The sequence below is a fragment of the Chenopodium album genome, chromosome 10 (genome assembly GCF_948465745.1).
Source record: "Chenopodium album chromosome 10, dcCheAlbu1.1, whole genome shotgun sequence".
NCBI lineage: Eukaryota > Viridiplantae > Streptophyta > Magnoliopsida > Caryophyllales > Amaranthaceae > Chenopodium > Chenopodium album.
Window position 1 is genome coordinate 58454251 of NC_137843.1, and position 22083 is coordinate 58476333.

The following is a 22083-nucleotide window of genomic DNA, read 5'->3' on the forward strand; positions in this document are numbered from 1 at the left end:
TTAATGTGGACCTTTGATCAATAATACTCGAGTGTCTATAATCATCATCATCACCAAGTGTAGGGTAAATTATACTCCATACTTCATATTCCGCATAAATTTGATGAAAAATATATATAATACGTGTCTAGGTACATTAAATCAATTGTAACAACTATATATATACCAAGTAACTATATTTTTACTTTTATTTAAATCATCACTTAGAATGCTCAAAGTGAAGTATGTGAATAATATAAATAGAAAGATATGGGTATTTAACAAATCCAAAGGAAAAATCTAAAATAATCTACATTTGCCCAAATATTTCTTTTTATGCTACCCGGTTGCAATGATCATTGAGGTCGGTAAGAAGAAGCCAAAGACTGAATTAATGCCATGTCTACACATACGCCACGGATTAATTGCCAATAAGGTACATATCAATATTATTTCTGAATGCAGTAAATTATTTGAAACTGAAATCATGATTAGATGGAACAAGTTGTAAACAAAGACTTTCATAGTTCAAAACAGAGGTCAGTTGCACCATTGAGCTTCACATCTCCACAGACACCGCCACAGCGGCAAACTATCTTCTGTCAAAATCATTCTGCAATCCTGCATCACCAAATAGGAACCTGGTTAGAGACAAATCTACAGATTTACGATCTCAGCAGTAAAGTTGCATCAACTGTGGAAGAAACAAACCCTGCAGTTGTTAAGTGTGTCGTTTGTAACAACAAAGTTCTTGTGCCAAAACCGAAAAATTTGTAAAGCTAAATCAAAGACAACACATCAAGGAAGATGCACATTGGAAACAGAACGTCCAACATTTTACAACAGCAGTTATACCTACTAGCATTTCTTCATGGATCACATAGCTTAGCAAAAGTTTAAAATAGCTTTGTCAATATAACAGCAAAAACAGTTTCATAGATCAAATTAAAGGTTGTAGGTTGCATTTTCGAGTTTCATGTCTTGGTGGACAGCATGTCAATAGGTTTATGCAACCTGCCTAACTGAATCATCAGAACTGCTGTTAGAAACCAAGTTGTAACAGTCAAGCTTCAAAAATTCAATACTAGATGGGGCATGTTGAGACTTGAAACAAGGGTAACTAGTGAAAAATTCTGACAGAACTGCTTCTAATTACTGAAATTGAGTTGCATCTATTACTTTATTTGATAAGAATTGCATCTTAGCAGTAGCGTTAATGTGTTATAGGAGTCACTTGACTATTTCAATTCTTCCTGATAAACAATAAGATCCACTAAAAATTAGCATTCTGTACTTGAAAGTCAGAAACTAAAATGCAGGCCAATTAAGTGCTCGAACAAAGTTGATCAAACAAGTGGAAGAAGGCATCTTTTAAGCCTCACAAGCATATACCACGTATTCTTTAAACCATGAAATCAAAGTGGCAAATTTACATCCATTGTCATATTTAAACAGCTTGATTTAAACTTTCAAGAAAACAAAAGACAATGGATTTAAATTTAAAAGTACCTCTCCTATTACATTCGTCGAATCTGTAGTAGGATGAGGTGAAATTAGAACCGGAACATAACATCAATCTCATCTCTCCCTTAACCTTCAAACGTAAAAATTGGTTTTCTTGAACTTGAATCAACCAAGCCTAGCATTAGAGGATATTGCAAAGCAACATCCACCTTACCAATCTTTGTGAACTCGGTCATGTCTCTGATATCACTGTCTAAAGTCACATGAAAAACAAACAGAATCTACGTCTCCTGGATGTTTCATAATGTCTATAACCAATTCATTTTCAGCATTGAGAGTACACTTGGATAAGCACCCTCCCATGACACATAAGATAGCACATTGCCCCCATGGCAAATGCAAAGACAAGTGAGGGAACAATTCATATGTCTCAAGAGCAAGACCAAAGGCAATAATTCTCAATTCATATCTCAAAAGCAGTCCAGTACAAAGTTTCATTGACCAATTTTGGCCGTTTAATATAATATATCCATGAAAACCAAATTCAATCTTCTTCCAAGTGTAAAATTTCAATGAGAAAACATGAATTGATTTGGCTCAATTGTTGAATAATTCCAACCACCTTATGATCATTCAGAGAGGTTACATACCCAAATCCCCAAATAATACTGAAAAAAGATAGAAGTATTTCAACTTCTAGAAACAAGGTTTTATATTTATGATATTGATTATTAGCAGGGTTGTATAATATAACTACTCACTCAAATATAAATCGACCCAAATGTACTTAAACCTAATAGCTCAAATCACTTCAAATAACAAGAAACAGCCATAAAAGCTTATACTATTTAAAAAATGTATGCATAAGACACATCATGGTCTGTAACAAGTAATAAACAAAGTTACTACATGCAACTCAAGCCATAACAATTTAGAACATCATTTAAACACATACATTCATTGATTTCATTCCATCATGGATCATTGATAAAGATGAAGTTAAATAGCTCAAAAGATATTAGTATTAACAAATGAATTATACACTTTTAACATATTTAAAGCAAGAAGTCAAGAGAGGATGTTCTTAACATAACAAAGAGTCTCATAGTTCTAATCAGAGGTCAGTTACGTTATTGAGCTTCACATCTCCACAGACGCCGCCACAGCACAAAAGCAAAACCGAGAAAGTCATAAGCTAAATCGAGACAATGAGCTAAAGGAAGCAAGTAAAACAGAACAAATAAAAGGCAAAGGCATAGAGGGCACCTGTTCTAAAGCATTGGGCAACTCCACACTCCACGGGAGGAAGAGGTGATATTTGACTCGGAACATAACTCGCCATATAAGTGCTCCCCAGGTTTTCATTAGTTTCAAATGTCACAATTGATTTCATTGAACTCGAAACAACCAAGCATGGCACCCAGCAACGAGGATAAACAACAAATATCTTGCCAGCCTCTGTCAAGCCGATCAAATCATCAAAAACAGTGTCTCTCACATCAGAATAAAAACCCTTAACCACGATTCCCGGTCGTTTCACAATGTGTATCACCAAATCATCATCAGAGTTGCGAACACAAACAGATAAGCACCCTCCCATGACACATAAGGATAAGGTAGCATTCTCGGGTGCTCGAATAGCCAAATCAGTGAACATAACAAAAGTCTCAAGACCCAAATCAAAGGAAACAATTTGTACATCCCCATTACCATTATCATCCTCCTTTCTCCAATACAAAGTCTCATTAACCAACCTTGATCGACCCACTAATCTACATTCACCAACACCAAATTCAATCCTACTCCAAGTATTAGTCCTCAATGAAAACACATGAACTGAATCAATCTTGGCCCGAAACCGGAACTGAGCGATTCTAACGACCTTATAGTCATCAAGAGAGGATACATAACCAAACCCCCAACAAATATCCCTAGAATTTTGCTCCAAAAATTCAAAATAATATCTATGAAATTGATTGATTTCAGGGTTCCATAAAATGAAATATTTTCCATTCATTTCACCTAAACAAATCAACCCATTACATGATCCTGCCAATCCAATACTTTCCCTCCTACCAACACGAAAACCAGCATTTAATTCAACCAAATTATATTGACTAGTACGAACATATTCAACCTCAACATCATCATTATCATGATTATTGCATGTATAAAGGTAAAATGTTTTCCCAGATTGAATAAAGAGAGTTTCAATTGGGGTAAAAGGGTCACTAAATATAGATTGTTTGATATGATCCAAGAAGAAATTGACATTAAAATTCCATTGCTTTGAAATTAGCTTACATCGGATTAACGGTTTGGGAGGAAGGCGCGTAAGAATGTGTTGAGTTATGATTTCATCAAGAAGTTGTATTTCTTGAACATCTTCTCTTGATTTCTTGTTGTTGTTCTTATCGCTTTCTTCCATTTCTCTCACTGTTTGTGTTTAGTTTCAAGAATGAGGTCTCTTTAATCCGATTAACAAAACTGCCTCTTTTTATGTTTTCAATGTAACGGTGATAAATTTTGTTTCGGAAAATAGATATTATAGCTCAAACTTTTATTTCCCGATGACGGTAATAATTTATCGGTTGTTGTAAAAGTTCAAGAATTAATACTCCCTCTGTCATTTATTGAAAGCAAAATTAATATGAAAAAGTTAAATTTACACAAATATTGTTGTAAATTGAAGGGAATTTTAGTAAACAAATTGATATTAAAGGTACTTTAAAAAAGCAAATGAGACTATTATTTTGGGACTTAAAATTGACCATAAAAGATTATAAGGGACGGAGGGAGTACACCAATTAGTGTTTATGACCTTTTATTTCACGGAAAAGTATTGTTCAGAATGGACTCACGTGAGTCCAATCAAACAAAAAAAAAAAAAATTATTTGATTATTATGTTTATGACCTTTTATTATGTTTTGCCAATTGAACATCTTTTAAATTATTTTCATAAATGAACATATAATATTTTGTAATTGAACATCTTTTAAATTATTTTCATAGATGATAAAAATTTTATAAAAGTTATATTTTTTGTATTATTAGAGGAATTTGAGGATAACTGTAGAGGTTTATGTGAAAAATAAATATATATTAAAAATTAGTGGAGTATATAAAGTATATGAATATTTATACATATGAAAATGAACATCAAATAATATATAAATGATTTTTTTTTTTTTCATTTTCATGTAAAACTATAGAAAATAACAAATTATTTTTGAAATTCCTTATTAAATCTGTAGAAAATATATAAAGATCGAAGATGGAAAAAGTGTGGACATTTATCATATATTTAATGATCGTCTATTAATATGCGAATAATGATCATATACTGATATATAAATGAACATTTATCAAAATGAAAATGAACATTCAACAAAAAGAGTTTTTCGTAGTTCATCAAGTAAACACTATAGGTTGTGCAATATGAGTTTATTCTCCTGTAGCTATTGATTTACCTGTATAGTCAATATATCCATAACTCAATAACTTGATGTACATGTATAAATATGACAACGAACATGCATCCATTTCTAGATGAACATATTTCAATATAAGCATGAACATTTATTAAAATATCAGTATGAAATTCAAATGAAAATTAACAAATATCTTGACCGTGCATTTAAATTATGGGATCAAACAATTGCAATAATATCTGTATAAACATCTACTAAAAATTTGAAATATACATCTATTAATATCCTGGATATGTATCTACATGAGAATGAGCAAAAGAGTTTGATAAGAACATCAAATTTATTTATAAGTAGTTTAAATATAGTAAATATGAATATTATTAGACGCTAAATATGTATATATATATATATATATATATATATATATATATATATATATATTATAGGAAAAATAACACATGAAAAAGTATTTTAAAAAAAAAAACAATATATACATAAAAATGAACCTAAAAGAGTATAGAAACTGACATGATCAACATAATATGTAAATGAGCATATATGGGAATGATAATGAACATGGCGTAAAATTAATGAGCATTAAAAAATATATGTGGCTAAACATATAAAGCTCTACTCAATGTTTTTAGTATCTTATTGCTTGCATAAAATATACTCTTATGTTAGGTGTGACATACAAACGATACAAGCAAGCTAAGTAGTAAGTACTACATATACTTAATTACTTACTACTCCATACTATACATAAAAAAGAGTACGTATTTGTAACAATCAATACACATTATTTACAAAACGTGAATGAATGTCTATCAAAATTGAAATAATAAACTTATCAAAATAAAAATGAATATTTATCAATACGAAAATGCACATTTATTAATACGAAAACGAACATACACCATGTATATATCAATATCGCAATAAATATATATTAAATAAAGTGATCATTTATCAATATGAAAATGAACATTAATAAATTTAAAAATATAAATAAAATAAAAATAAAACTACTTTAATAATTTTTCTTTCATGATTTGGGAAAGAAAAAGAAAACAGCTATGCTTATAATAACTGTCAATTAGAAAGAGAAAGTAGAATTAGAGACTAAAAATTTAAGAGGGACAAAAATTGATGGGAAATTCAATCAATGAAATTTTTGTTGATTGAATTTTCCATGGAAATGATCAGTAGAAGAACAAATCACACACTTTTAAGTCACATACACGATTAATCGATTATCCATCTCCGCCATCGTCGCCGACGGCGACTTTAGCGTTGGAGGTTTTGGAATGCAGAACCATGGAGGTAGTTTGGGGAGTGTTTAATTGTTAGATCATTAGTTGCTAGAAATCTCATTGTCGACGAGCGATCTCGATGGTTTTATGAATTGAAGCGTGTCATTTTGATGGATTTAGATACTGGGTTAATAGGAGGCTAAACGCATTGTTTTAGAGGGAGTGTAGGTAGAGCTACATACACTAGAGTGTAGGGATATATAATTACTTTTAATTTGGTGTTTGAAGAACATATTCGGGCCCTTGCTGTACTATGTATCAAGGTGATCCTCTGGAACCCAAACCGAACCATTTCACTCATGCATTGGTCCAACACTCCAACCTTACCATATACAAGTATAAAGTAGAATATGAGTAATAGCCCTATAACTAAGAATGTTTAGCTTGTTAATCTTCTATTAATGTGAGACACTGTCATTTAAGAAGTTTATGTTTCATCACTTGAGCTCCTCCTTTTCTATGATTTAGTCTCGTGTGATGCGTAATGGGCTAGAGTGCATCTCTACATTCATTCACACATGTAGGGGTGTACATAAATGAACCGGACCTGAACCCGGACCTGAACCGGACCGGATTGGACCGGACCGGAACCTTCAGGTCTGCTCCCGGTCCTTATAAAGGTCTATTCCGGTTTTCGGTCCGGTCCGGGTTTAACCCGGAATTTCCCGGTCCAGACCGAAAACCCAGTTTTTTTATTAAAAAAAAAAAAAAAATTGGGTATAATCAAACATTTCATTTCAATCTCAACGTTCATTTTCACACTCTCTCTCCTAAAACCCTAAGTTCACTTCTCTCTCACGGCGATCCTCCCTCACCGGCGTTCTTCCTCACCGGCGTTCTTCCTCATTCATGGTTAGTGTTTTTTTCTCAATTACATTTACTTGTTGATGTTTGCATGTTGATTTTTTGAATTGTATTACATTTTTTGAGTGCATTTGTATGGGTTTTAGGGTTTCTTTGAATCTGTGAGTTTATGATTTTTCAATAGCTTTGTTTCTGGGTTTTTGTTTTTTCAATGCCCACCACCTGTTCGATAAAATTACCCCACCTCCCAAAGACCCAAACACCTTGTTATCCGTTGCTTTGCTCACCAAATTTCTCAAATGGGTTATATTTTCTTCTTTTTTTCTGCATTTTTTCAAATGGGTTTTTGAAATTCATGTAAAATTTGATTAGATATTGATGAAAATTATGCCCCCTACAATAGACGTGGCTGTCCTTATCTGTTTGTTCTTTGAACAATCCCTACAATTTATTCAATGAGTCTGATTAATGGGAATATCATATGGTCTTCATGTCGCTGTTCAGGGAAGGGGGGTTGTATTACATTTTCGATTGTTGATTAATGTTGCTGGGCAGGGGGCACATGATTTGAGGGTGCGTAAAGGGTTGAAGAAGAACTAGATTTTGCTAAAGAAAAATCCAACATAATTTTAAGATCTTTGTCTGGAAATTTGCAACATAATTTTGCTGTTGTACTGCCATTCAAATTAGCATTCTGATGAAATTTGATCATGAAATCACAATGGCAAACTTGGACTGAGATGATAAAAGTTGTTCATTTCAATAAGGTTACTGTCAAATTTTATGATTTCCATTTTAAGATGTAATTTCTTTTTATGGCAGATTATAAATCTTTATAATGTCCTGGCCCTCCTGGGCATTTAAAGCTCTGTATTGTTCAGCAAGGGAATGCTGCTTATACTGGCAGATTATACTGCTTATAAATCTTTATAATGTCCTGGCAGATTATACTGCTTATAAATCTTTATAATGTCCCGGCATATTATACTGCTGCTTTTTCTTCCCTGCCCTAACCTAACTCTTTTTAATGTAGGCGGAGAGCTCCCAATCCAAACGAATGCCCGCTTTTTCTCAAGACACGGCACAATCACTTAGTGAAGTGGATGTAGAAGAATTGTATGCTAGTTTGCCTCCGGGTAAAAAGTTAAAAGTGGGGCGGGAGTATCTACAAAATAGAAAGAGCAAGAGGACAAAAGCTTATTGGGGAGACTTCATTGAGTATGTTGAAGGCGGGAGACTACGAGCCGAATGTAAGTATTGTGACAAAACCTATGCTGCTGATGGAAACCTTAATGGCTCAAAAAATATTAAAAACCATGCAGAATCGTGTCAGAGTAATCCTACCAATGTAAATAAGGGCAAAGATAAACAAACTGAATTGCTTTTTGATAAAGAAAATGATAGTGGCAAATTAAAGTGTGGGAATGTTAACTTAAAAGAGATTAGGGAAGCATTGGTTTATATGATAATTGTTGATGAGTTACCTTTTAAACATGTAGAGAAGCCGGGTTTTAAGCACTTAATGCAAGTTGCATGTCCACAATTTACTATTCCCTCTCGTGTGACCATTGCTCGTGATTGTGTAAAGCTCTACTATAGTGAGAAAGAAAGATTGAGAGAAATGTTTAAAGCTTGTCAAAGAATTTCTGTGACCACAGATACTTGGACCTCAATACAACGAATCAATTATATGTGTCTTACGGCTCATTTTATTGATAGTGAGTGGAAATTGCATAAAAAGATAATCAATTTTTGTCCAATATCTAGTCATAAAGGAGAGGCTATTGGAAAAGCCGTTGAGGCATGTTTAGAGCATTGGGGTATTGAGGATAAGCTTTTTACTGTCACTGTTGATAATGCCTCTTCAAATGATGTTGCTTGTATGCACTTAAGTAGAATGGTTAGAAGAACCGGATGTATTAATGATGGAAAAAATCTTCATGTTAGATGCATGGCTCATATCATTAATCTAATTGTGTGGGATGGAATCAAACAACACGGTGTGTGCATTGATAGAGTTAGAAATGCCGTGAAACATGTGAAGAATTCTCCTGCTAGAATATCTAGGTTCAAAGATCTTGTGCAAAAAGCAAACATAGATTCCAAAGCTTCCTTGTCTTTTGATGTCCCCACTCGTTGGAATTCTACATTCACAATGTTGGACACGGCTTTGAAATTTCAGCGTGTTTTTAGTGGGTTATCTCTTCCCGATGGAGAGGATTTGAATGATAATGAAAGACCTCCCGAAGAAGAAGATTGGAAAAAAGTACAAAGATTTACTTTGTTTTTGAAGGGGTTCTATGTTTTGACTAAACGTATCTCTGGGTCTCATTATGTGACAAGTAATAAAGGTTTGAGTGAGATTGCTTCCATGTATAATATGTTGAATAAGTGGGAGAAAAGTGGGGATTTGAACTTTCAAGCTATGGCTATTGCAATGAAACAAAAGTTTGATAAGTATTGGGGGAATGTGAATAAAATGAACAAGCTTATTTATGTTGCTTCTATTCTTGACCCTCATTGCAAGTTCATACTTGTTGAATTGTCTCTAATTGATATGCATGGAAAAGAAAAGGGTTCGAAGCTTGCCAATGAGGTGAAGGATTTCACTTACACTTTATTTGATGAATATAGGAACATGTACACTTCTTCTATTTCTCAAAGTAGCCAACAAGGAGATTCAATGCCAATAGATGTTGATGTTGATTTTGATGTTGATGATGATAGTGCCTTTGGTATAGAAGGGGGTGATGATTACATGAAAAACCTTAGAGAAGTGGCAAAAAAATTAGAGGGGACAAGTGGGTATGTGATGAACGAGTTGGATAGGTTTTTACATGAACGTATAGGGCCGGAGGAAGAAGAACTAGATGCATTAACTTGGTGGGGTATTAATGGTCATCGATATCCAGTTCTTAAGTGCATGGCACGCGATATTCTAGCTGTCCCCTTGTCTACAGTAGCTTCTGAATCTGCTTTTAGTACGGAAGGTCGTACTCTAGATCCATTTTGGTCACCCAACACCGGCTATTGGTAATGACTATTCGTCTGAAAGAGAAGGCGAAGAAAAAAGTTAGACAAGAAGAACCAAGGATAAGATGGTGGACCCTAAGGGATGCAAAAGCTAAGGTTTTTACAGAAAAGGTAATTGAAGAAGCGGATTGGGATGAAGAGGTGGATCCGGACATGACCTGGTTACGAATGAAGAACTGTTTCCTAAGAGTGGCCAAAGAGGTCTTAGGGGAAGTAAGGGGAAGAACTTCGGTACAGAGAGATACTTCGTGGTGGAATGAAGAGGTGAAAGCAGTAATTAAGCAAAAAAGGGAATGCTATCAAGCCTTAGGAAAATGTAGGAGTGATGAAACCTTTGCAGCGTATAAGGAGGCTAAGAGTAAGGCAAAGGCAGCTGTTCGCCAAGCAAAAGAAAAGGCATATCAGGAGGTTTATGAAAAGCTTGATTCCAAGGAGGGAGAAAGGATCATTTATAAGATGGCAAAGAGAAGACAAGAGGCAAGGAAGGATATTGGCATGGTGAAGTGTGTCAAAGATAAGAACCAAATGGTCCTAGTGCAAGAGGAGGGCATCAAGGACAGGTGGAAGGGGTACTTCGATGAATTATTTAATGGAAGTAATGGAGTTGTGATAGGAGATACCTCTATGAGTGATGAAGAAATCAACATGGAGTATGTGCGAAGGATTAGGAGAGTAGAGGTGGAGATTGCACTGAGGAAGATGAAACCTAAGAAGGCGGTTGGCCCTGATGGGGTACCGATAGAGGTGTGGAGGTGTTTGGGTAAGATTGGTATTGATTGGTTAACAAACCTTTTCAACAAGATATGGACGGCTACAAGGATCCCACAAGATTGGAGGAAGAGCACCTTGGTCCCGGTTTATAAAAACAAAGGAGACGCTCAAGATTGTTCTAACTATCGAGGAATTAAGCTTATGAGCCATACTATGAAGTTGTGGGAAAGGGTGATTGAACAAAGGTTGAGGGCATGCACAAGCATTTCAGATAACCAATTTGGTTTTATGCCTGGGAGATCTACTATGGAGGCAATCCATTTGATAAGACAAATGATGGAGTTTTATAGGGTAAAGAAGAAAGATCTTCATATGGTCTTTATTGATTTAGAGAAGGCATATGACAAGGTGCCAAGAGAGATACTTTGGTGGGCAATGTTGAAGAAAGGTATCCCACGAAGGTATGTAGACCTAGTTAAGGATATGTATCGGGATGTGTCAACAAATGTGAGGACATGCGGAGGGTTGACAAAAGATTTCCCTATTACAATCGGATTGCATCAAGGGTCTGCATTAAGCCCTTTTCTTTTTGCAACGGTCCTAGACGAATTAACTAGACCAATTCAAGATGAGGTTCCATGGTGTATGCTGTTCGCAGATGATATCGTTTTGGTGGATGAGACTAAGGATGGGGTTAATGTCAAGTTGGAGCAATGGAGGCAAAGGTTGGAATCTAGAGGGTTTAAGCTAAGTCGGAGTAAGACTGAATATTTGGTATGTCGTTTTGGCACTCAGAGGGGGACAAGCAATGAAGTGGTGAGTTTGGATGGAAAGGATTTGACCATGAGTGAATGTTTTAAGTACCTAGGGTCGATCATCCAGAAGAATGGTGACATTGATCAAGACGTGACCCACAGGATTAAGTCAGGGTGGCTTAAATGGAGAGCGGCCACGGGAGTGCTATGCGACCGCAGCATTCCCTTAAAGTTGAAGGGAAAATTCTACAGGACTGCCATAAGACCAGTGTTGCTCTATGGTACAGAATGTTGGGCTTCTAAGAAAGAGCATATTAAAAAGATGGAGGTTACGGAAATGCGCATGTTAAGGTGGATGTGTGGAAACACTTTAAGAGATAGAATCAGAAATGAGGTTATTCGCAAGAAAGTAGGTGTGGCGGGCATTGTAGATAAATTAAGGGAAAATCGTCTGCGTTGGTTTGGACATGTAAGACGGAGACCCGAGGGTGCACCGGTGCGAAGAGTGGAAGAGTGGGACCATGGAGGGATTAAACGAGGAAGAGGGAGACCAAAGATGACTTGGTTGGAAGGAGTGAGGAAGGATATGAAGTGCATGGATTTACGTGAGGATGAAGTTTTGGATCGTAAGGGATGGAGGAGAAAGATTTATGTTGATGACTACACGGAATAATCAAATTTGGTTCATGTTAGCCGACCCCACTTTTGGGATTAAGGCTTTGATTGATTGATTGATTGATTGATATCTGTTTTATTATTATTATCAGGTTCTGTTTTGTTACCTTGTTACATTAATAAGCACGCGATATTCTAGCTGTCCCCTTGTCTACAGTGGCTTCTGAATCTGCTTTTAGTACGGGAGGTCGTACTCTAGATCCATTTCGGAGCTCTCTAACGCCTAAGGTAAAATTCTGTTTTGTTATCTGTTTTATTATTATTATCAGGTTCTGTTTTGTTACCTTGTTACATTAATAAGCTTTGTTCTGTCAGAATCTGCCATATGCTGATGTTATTATATGGTCTGCAGCATATCTTTATATATATATATATATATATATATATATATATATATATATATATATATATGCTCAGTTTTATTATATGGTCTGCTGTACAATATTTGGCAGCAATGAAATGAAGGAAATCTACAGACTTACAGAGATTAATCATGGTCTGCTGTTGTAATATGGTCTGCTGTACAATATTTGGTCTGCTGTAATATGGTCTGTTCTGTCATAAATTTTTGCCTTTTCTCACCTCAAAAAAAGGAAATCTACAGACTTACAGAGATTAATAATGAACACACCCTGAGAATGATTACCATACATAAATCTAACCAAATCAGCTTGAATTTGAGACATAATGAGATACAATATTGAGTATGAATGCAAGTCAGATACTTCTACTGTGAATCTAATGCCATAATCTCTTGGACTATAGTTAGCAATAGTTGTTGCATCATACTAAGCATTTTAATCTTGATATTTCACAAGCTCTTATTAAGATTTTGTTGTTAGCTTTCAATATTACCATAATCTCTTGGACTATAGTTAGCAATAGTTGCTGCATCATACTAAGCTTTCAATGTTGTCTTTGTATTAAGATGGTTCAAGCTCTTATTTGCTCACAAGATTGGTTAAGAGCAAAAGGATTGCCAATTATTGATGTGGAGGAAACTTTGAAAGAGTTAGAGGAAATTGAGAAAGGTAGTTATGTTATTAAGCACTTTTACTTATTTTTTTTATTATTATTACTTATTAATTATCAATACAATCTAATATAATCTATTTTCGTTTTGATTTAGATGTGCAATGTGGCGATGTAGACAATGAAGTCGTGTTTGTAGACTCGTTGGTTTGAAGCGCGTGATTGAAGGGAGATAAGGGATCAAGCATACTAATATAATCAATTTTGGACTTTTTTTTTTAATAGAATCAATTTTGGACTTTAAGTAACTTGTTAAGTATGGTTTATACTATGTTTTGATGTATATAATAAGTAGATAACTATGGTTTGTACTAAAAAAAAAAAAAGGTCAAAAGTTTGTCCAAAAACAGGTGCTGAAACAGGTCCTGAAACAAGTTCAAAACAGGTCCAAAGTAGGCCTTTATAAAGAAAGAAAAGAAAACAAGTCCAAACCTGAACCGGACCTGAATTATCAGGTCTGGACCGGACCTGGACCGGCTGAAACAGGTCCATTCCAGGTCTTTAAAACAGGTCTGATCCGGTCCAAGTCCAATCCGGTCCCGGTTCGGTTCTGGACCGGTGTTCACCCCTACACACATGGATCTAATTCATTATGACCCAGCATAAAAAAGTTTCAACCATGGGCTTAACTCTTGTACTATGCCAAAAAACAATTCAACCAAAAGAATAAGACTACTTTATTAGGACCTCTCTATTTAAATTTCTGTAGCTTTTGCTTTGTGTTTGACATTTGGAACTGTTTGCTATGCTATGAACTATGATCAACGGAGAGATGTAAATTTCACAACTAATGTGAATTACAGAGACTAAATTAGTAGTGGTTACACGCGCGCGCACACGCAAAAGATGGAATTAAGCGAAACATGCCTTCAAATTTTATTGTGTAATAGTGTAACACCCTCTCCTCCCCAATCCCCCCCCCCCCACCCTCCCCCCCCCCCCCCCCCCCCCCAACCAAAAAAAAAAAAAAAAAAAAAGAATTAAACAAAACGTGATTTCAAAATTTGTTTTTAATAGTAGAGTTCGAGTGCTTCCTAGGACCTCACAGTTAGGCACAAGCATATACATAACAATGACAATTTTGTAAATAATGATATTGGAAAATTTGCAAATTACAACTATTTAAAGTTCGTATTTTGCAAATTGCAACCATTTAAAAAAAAATTGCAAATTGCAGCCCAAAAGTTCGTATAAATTGTAAAATGACCCCTAAAACCTTAACCGAAAATTTTTCGACATGTAAATGAAAAAGTTAAATCGAACTGCAATTTACAATTTATACGAATTTTTGGGTTGCAATTTGCAATTTTTTACAATTTGCAAAATACGAACTTTAAATGGCTGCAATTTGCAAATTTTCCAATGATATTTTAAGAATACTACTGAGAGGTAATATAGTACTACTGGACATCCTCAGTAGTACTATATATGATTTCAGTAGTACAAAAGACTCTGAATAGTAATTATGTGTGTCTAATGGTGATATATTAGGACTTTTTCGTAGAACTCACACCTTTCAACCATGAAGTTGGAGCATTTAATTTTCTTTGATATCTTATCGTTTATTATTACGTGATTGTAGTTATCACTAATTTCCTTTCCAAAGCCTATTGTATCCATTATTTTAATTTGTCATTTTTCATTCCTGTCCCCGTTTCGTTATTGACCCTCTTTCATATCCAAATGATAAAAGTTACTCGTATGTTGTTGTGGTGATCTACTATGTGTGTTCAATATAATGAGTTGTTGGATTTGTTTCTCAATACATTATGATAGAGAATATCATATTTTTACCATATTATTACAGATACAGAAAATAAATTATAGTTTGGTCCAACCGTAATAGATGACTAGATAGCACCATCAGTTTTTATTTGTTGCGATACAAAATACACTTTACAAACTACTTCGTATAAAATATGATATCGTATTATACAAGATAAATTAAATATCCATAATTAAGTTTTGCTTAGCAAAAAAGTGTAATAGAGTACTTCCCCTGTTCTTCAACACTTCTGTAAACTTCAAACTACAAATGGTGGGATTAAACTAGGGAAGTACCCCACCATATAAGGTTTCCGAGCTTCATCGAAAGTTACAAGGGGAATGTACTGCTTAGGGGATGAATTCATATCAACCAAAGCCAGCTCCCAACTCTTAGAGACCACAAGTGACTTGCCAGTCCTTGTGAATCCCACCAGGCTAGAGTAAGACCACGATTTCGAGTTAGAGGATAGTGAAATTGATTCCAGAACCTCACCGGATTGCTTGATCATCGATAAATAAGACTCCTTACGTAGTTTCGAGCTGCACAGGGACAAGCACCCTCCCATGACACACAGAAAGTGATCATGAAAACCGGCACTCCTAGGAAAAAGACCGGGAATTTCATCAAACTTCTCAAGTTTCAAATTGAAACCTACAACAACATTCTTCCTAGTAGAATCTCTTGTCTCCATGATCCAATAGAGTGTGTCATTCACCAAAACACCGGGGTTAGTTTTGGCTAAAGAAACACGATGATCAAGCCCATGATCATGAATCTGTTTCCATTCCTTGGTCTGCAATGAGAAAACTGACACACTGATTTCCTCAGTGTCATAGTTTTCTGCTATTCTCACTACCTTATAGTCATCAATAGAGGAAACATAGGCGAAACCCCAAGAGATGCAGTAGTTATAAGAATACAAGCAGAGGTCAGAAAACTTCTGCCAATTATAAGTAATGGGGTTCCAAACATAGATGTAACCTGCTAAAGAATCTGATAAACATACTAGGCCGTTACATGAGCCTACCAAATGAAGCTCATTTAGGCTGTTAAATTCAAAATTAGGCTCAAGTTTCACTAAGGAATAATCAAGCACTTTTTCTCCTTCTTGAAGGTAGAAAAGATAGAAATCTTTTTCTGCTTGAATAAACAGGCAGTCTACAGGAGAAGAGGGACAAAAACTAGAGTAACAACTTTTTAAATGAATATTAGCAAATTCTTTAGAGGAGACAGTAGTGTACCATTCTTTGGAAACCAACTTTGATCGAAGCAAGGATTTGATAGGCAGTCTAGCAAGTATCTGATGCATTAGTATATCGCGAGGGAGTTCACTTTTCTGCTCAAGAACATCTTCTTCTTGATCCTTACTAACCTCCCTCGCGCTTACAATGCTGCTTGTTCTGGCAGTATTGCAGGATTCAGTAAGCAATCTGATTCCTGATACTATCTTCCGATGATGTTTCTGATGGATGATGGTTTTCAGACAGGTACTCCTATCTTCATATTCACAAGTATTCATTAATAACTCACTCTTTTGATTCATTCTTTCTTATTCCCTTTCTTTTTGCTTCAGCTAGAGGAGGTGTTATAGATACTCTCATTTGGCAGTTGGGTTGCACTTTAAATACAAGAAAAAAATAGAAGCATGTGTTGACAGTTGTGTTTCCTCCCACCCTAATAAATAATTGGAAATTTAATTTTGCCAATGCAGAATTTTGATCATTAATTTCTTTAATATTTCATACACGTGAATCACAAAAAGTTGAAATTTTAAAAATATATAGAGTTATCTAACAATACTTTACACAATGACATTAGTCAAAGTTAATATATTAATGGCGCAAAAAGACAATTATTATTATTGTGATTAAATTCTGAATTTAAATGTTAATGTTGAACACGAGTACGCGTACAAGTGTCTACTGCATGTTTATTTTAAAAATAAGTTATTCGTGTTCCAAAATAAAGACCTAAATTTAATTAAAGAATACAAGAAACATGAACCACATAAACAATTAAGAAGATAATAGTTTGTACATAATAGAGATCGTTATTCGGCCAGCAGCCTCTATTCTCCACATAAATGAAAAACGTATTAAAATCATAGTGACAAATGATGACATAAAAGCTCATTATTCTTTTTGGTGCAACAACATTTCATTATTAACATGATAATAGGTATCTTAATATTGGATTAGGATGCCAAGCCAATCATGACGCGACGAACAAGAAGTTAGACAGTAATTAACAAACCATTTAGTCTTAAAAAGCTAAATCAACAAGTAATCTTACATATATCATCGTCCTTTCTCCACTAAATTCCCAACCATTCTCATCTTTTTCTTCAATTCAATATAGGGTATAATTAATGACTATAATCCATGATTAGGAATCCAAATTACCCCCTCAAATTGCCCCTTAAGAAAAGCACTAGAAATTTCAGGAAATTCCATATTATGTTCATTTAATAACTTTATTATAAGCATGGAATTTGGCTCTTGCAAATAACAAAAAGACAGCGGAAATTATAGACAGATTTAGAAGTAAAACAAGATTCCTGTAAAAACAGATTACATGATAATCATGTAACACGAGGGCATGTGTTCGAATCCACCTAATAATCATACCTTATCATCTTATCTCTTAATTAAGTCAATGACTTAATCCAGCTTCAACAGCAAGATTACATAAACAATTCCCAATTTCCCACGTTTACAGACTGCAGAGTTCTAATTCAAAGAAACAGATCCTATCTTATTAGACCTGTCAAATCGATATCATCATTTTTGGTGACACACCTCAGGATAAAATTATTCGGGTTAATTTTGGTTTTGGGTTGATGACTGTTTTAGATTTCATGATTGTCAGGCAGGCTGTTATAGGGTATTTTCCGGGTTAGATTCTGACAGTTCAACCTCAACTCGATTTTAAAACCAATTTACATCGCTGGAATATGGTAAAATTCAGAGGACTCTTTAAGAAGAAAACTGTAATGAGGATAACCGAAACTGACAGTATGCACTGATGCAAACCGAATTATACTAAAATTGGTCCTATACAATCTGACATTCTGATCACTCATAAATTCTGATCCTTTCAGGTTGCAACTTCCAGTGACCTGATAATTGATGATACAGAGAAGCATGGCTAACTGCAGGGCCAGATGAATCTACCATCACTAGTCCGATACGGCACTACCCCACCCTCCACCCACCCCCTCGCCCCCGCCAACCGAAATCATACAAGAGTAACAGTAGGACCGGACACGTGGTGGTAAATCTCATGGAGCTTTCAAAGGACAGTTTGGGTGGGTCTCTAAGCATAAATGCTCATAAAGTTATAATTCTCCCCAAATTCGACTATAGCAGGACTTTCGTCCATGTGGTTGCCCATTATTGAGCACATGAAGGCATGACCCTCTTCTGAGCTAGACCTTATTAGCTACCATAAGACTCTGTCCCCAGAGTCCGATACAGAAAAAACAATGGAAGGTTATGAAGGTCTGAAATCAGAAGTTTTAAATTCCGGAAGAGAATCAATGATCAAAATGCAGAGCTAAGCATTATATACTTACCAAACTTAACATCCAAACTAGCATCTGATTGTGCTTGCGCACACTGCACAAAGACACACTGAGAGACGACCTGTCAAAAAATATATTTCAAGCAACTTACTGACATCATCATGCCATTCATACAACTAGTTCAGTATTGTGGCAACAGAATGCCAAATGCCATTATTTGGTAGCTTAGTCAATTAACATTGCAGCACTATCTCTGGCCAAGCACTACAATAAACTAGTGATAAGAACTGGCAGCTCTTAAATTCTTATAAGCAGAGCATGTATGACTGTATGTTCAGATTAGAATGATGAAGATATCTGAGTGGTAAAATGGTAATTACAAAGTTCAAGTCACCAAACTTGGATCCTTACAACAGATTAAGGAGCTCTATGAAAAGTTCTTACAGACATTACTGTTGTAATTTACAGCCTTTCAGAATGCTTTTCGCCAAAGGTTATCTAAGAACCACTATCATCTAGGATCAACACAGGCTACAGGTAAAAAGTCCATTACTTGATACTTAATCTTCTTCCATCGCGCATCTTCATATAAAAATTGCATCTCCAGTTAAGCAATGAATTAATGACAACAACGAGTCAATGACTCAATTGGCCGGTTAGGATCTTACAGGAAACAACAGTAACAGAACATGTGCCTAACAAATCTAGCACATAGCAATTAGGGGGCGGCCTAGATAATAATAAGGCTTGGTGAGAAAAGCTCAATGTTGGACAATAATAGTAATGCCTTCCATGTTCTATGAACAAAAAACTTCCTGAATATTATTATCTGATGAGTCTTAACGTTGTGTACAGCCTACAGGTCTTTACAAAGGGAAGACTCGATCAGTATTATTTTCTGATGAGTCTTAAAATCCCCCTGAGTGGTGCCATGAGGTCTAAATTCGAATTAATTGTCCTGAGACTCATGACTGATTTTAGGTGCTGTATAATCTATGGTCTCTGAGTTAAAGTGGCCATTCTGGACTCTCAGAAGTCAGAAGCTCCTTGGTGCTTCAGGCACTTACATCCAAACATTCCACCAGCATCTGAAAACACATAAGTCACAGTTTGAACATATGACCTTTGAAAGGAGCTTTCATACAATTAATATATTACCTCAATACCGCTAACAAACATCCTACCTAGGCCCGGTTAGAGAAGGCAGATTTATTTAGCCTGACATATACAATTGAAAAGAAACACTTTTAGCCTTTGGAATGGGCCTTACCAGGGTTGATTATTGTTTGTTATTATCTAATGCTGTAGTAGCCAATAGCTACAAGTCACCTTAAAAATCTTGCAAGGACCTAAAGAAACTTCCTCCTGAATACAATAGAAGATTTCCACTAACTTCGAAAATACACCACACTGGCTATTTTTGGCTTTTTTTTACTTAGGGTGGGGGGATTATCTAAATCAATGGTTTTGGTGGCCTTTAACATAGCCTCAACGACACTCAGAAGATGAACTAAAAAACAGTATGCAGCAACTGAAAGATGTTAACAAGCATTGAAACATGGAACTCAAATTCACAAAATATCAGAAGTCAGAAAATGAGATACATCTGCAACTGAAAACAGCATGAGAAATGATAAAAGTAACATTCCAAAAAGATGTCCATTTTGCATTTCTTCATCTGCTTTCTTTTTCCACTTTTAGGGAGATGAGGGTAATTATTGCAAAACATAAATACATCTTTGTTTACTACTAACAACACAATTCAAAGGTAGTTTACATGCAATAATTCCATGCAATCTATACAAAAAGAATACACAGATAAATGATAATTGTACCGTTCCACAATATTGGAACATTCAAGAGAAAGGAGAAACAGGACTCCGAATGTAATTCACTACCTCAATATCACCCAAATCTTTCACTAATGATATAAAACGTGGCTGACCTTGATCCGGATCAGCTAGCAAGAGACATCCATCATTTGTTTGGACCAAAACTTTCCCGCTCTCTAAGCATCCATAGAAGTTATCCAAACCCGGAATCATGTCAATCTTGAAAAGTTTCGTCCAAGAATCCCACACCCCATATTGCATCAACATCCACATTTCCACCCCACCATAGATATCTTCACCCCAAGCACACAATGATCCATTCATCTCACTCAATTTGAAGTCCAAAAAATGATCATTACGCCAAAACACCCTAGGCATCCTCACATCCTTGAAGCTCTCATCAACCAAATCAAAGCCACTTATACACTTAGCATTCGTTCTTCGAACTTGGGTTGTAAGCCAATGCAATGTCTCATTAACCAATACTCCTCTACCACCCAAATATATCGAAAACTCATCTTCATCAAACTCTCCGATTTTCTTCCAATCATTAGACCTTAATGAAAAAACGTACACAAAATTCTTATAACTCTTCCTCTGAAGACCACCAACCAACATCAAATAATCATTTTTACAAGAAACAAACCCAAACCCAAAAATCAATTTCCCTTGAAAATTCCCTAAAGGATCTGATACATGAAGAAACTGACCCATCACCGGATTATAAACACGAAAGTTATAACCAAATTTATTAAAAGCAGTTCCACGACCAAAACATACTAACCCATTACATGAACCAATTAAGAAAGTATTCACACCATTATCATCAAAATGAAGACTTTTAACCTTAATCAAACCCTTTTCATCATAATTATCATCTGGGTATCTATCATATGCAGAATAATTAAGAATGTAAAAATCATAAGCAGATTTAATAAACACACAATTTGAGGGCACAAAAGGGTTTGAAATAGTGCATTTGAGATGGGAATTAATGAAATTTGGGGAGGAGATAATGAAATTCCATGTTTTTGAAACAGATTTGAAGCGGGTTAAGGAATTTACCGGTAATCTTGGAAGGATTTCAGAAAAGATGAGTTCTTCAGGAAGTTCAACAGAATTTAGGGGTGATTGAAAGGGGTTATTTTGGGGTTTATTGTTTGTTTTCTTCAACCTCTGTTTCTTCCTTTTCCTGTTTCTTTCGATTGATCTCACCATTTTAGAATGAAGGGTTTTGGTATGTGGAGGGGGCAACCGGAGGTTATGCCGCCGGTGACAACAAAAATTGTTGAGCTTGACTTTGTTATATAACAATGTATATGCGCTTGACTTCTTCTTTGATCGTTGATTTGTTACTCGTATTTTATACTCTGTATTTTTTTTTTTTTACTCTGTATTATTATACGGTATTTTCTATGATGGAGTACTGTATTTTTTTGGTGTTACTGTATTTTCTGTTTTTTTTTTTATTTATTTATTTTTTTTTTAATTTGAAACCACTGTATTTTCTTTACAAATGAGGTACATTGCGAGTTTGTGACAAATTAGATGAACCCCAGCATAACTTTTTTTTTTTTTTCATTTAAAATAAGTTATGTGAATAATATTCAACATCAATATCAAGTTATCAACTACTACGTAAAATAAAATGGATGAAGTGGTTTTGTTGGATTTATTCAAAAAAAAATAAAAGTATATTTATTGAAAATCCAACTTATGCATTCTTAAATTGTGCTTCCCCTTAAAACCTAGTAAGTAGTAA

General features: G+C 35.1%; 3 protein-coding genes across 3 annotated transcripts; all 3 read right to left on the reverse strand.

Moving 5' to 3' along the window:
• Positions 1 to 209: 209 nt before the first annotated feature.
• LOC145564330 (F-box/kelch-repeat protein At3g23880-like) lies at positions 210 to 3907 on the reverse strand. Its single transcript, XM_081624645.1, has 2 exons — positions 2710 to 3907; positions 210 to 600 (listed from the first exon to the last, which is right to left on the reverse strand). The coding sequence occupies exons 1-2, from the start codon at positions 3869 to 3871 to the stop codon at positions 572 to 574; spliced, it is 1191 nt and encodes a 396-aa protein (XP_081480771.1). The 5' UTR covers positions 3872 to 3907; the 3' UTR covers positions 210 to 571.
• An 11315-nt stretch (positions 3908 to 15222) lies between these two features.
• LOC145565560 (F-box/kelch-repeat protein At3g23880-like) lies at positions 15223 to 16485 on the reverse strand. Its single transcript, XM_081625523.1, has one exon. The coding sequence runs from the start codon at positions 16483 to 16485 to the stop codon at positions 15223 to 15225; it is 1263 nt and encodes a 420-aa protein (XP_081481649.1).
• A 3555-nt stretch (positions 16486 to 20040) lies between these two features.
• On the reverse strand, positions 20041 to 21580 carry LOC145562706 (F-box/kelch-repeat protein At3g06240-like). Its single transcript, XM_081623074.1, has one exon. It carries the CDS (start codon positions 21537 to 21539, stop codon positions 20346 to 20348), a length of 1194 nt encoding a protein of 397 aa, XP_081479200.1. The 5' UTR covers positions 21540 to 21580; the 3' UTR covers positions 20041 to 20345.
• Positions 21581 to 22083: the final 503 nt, after the last annotated feature.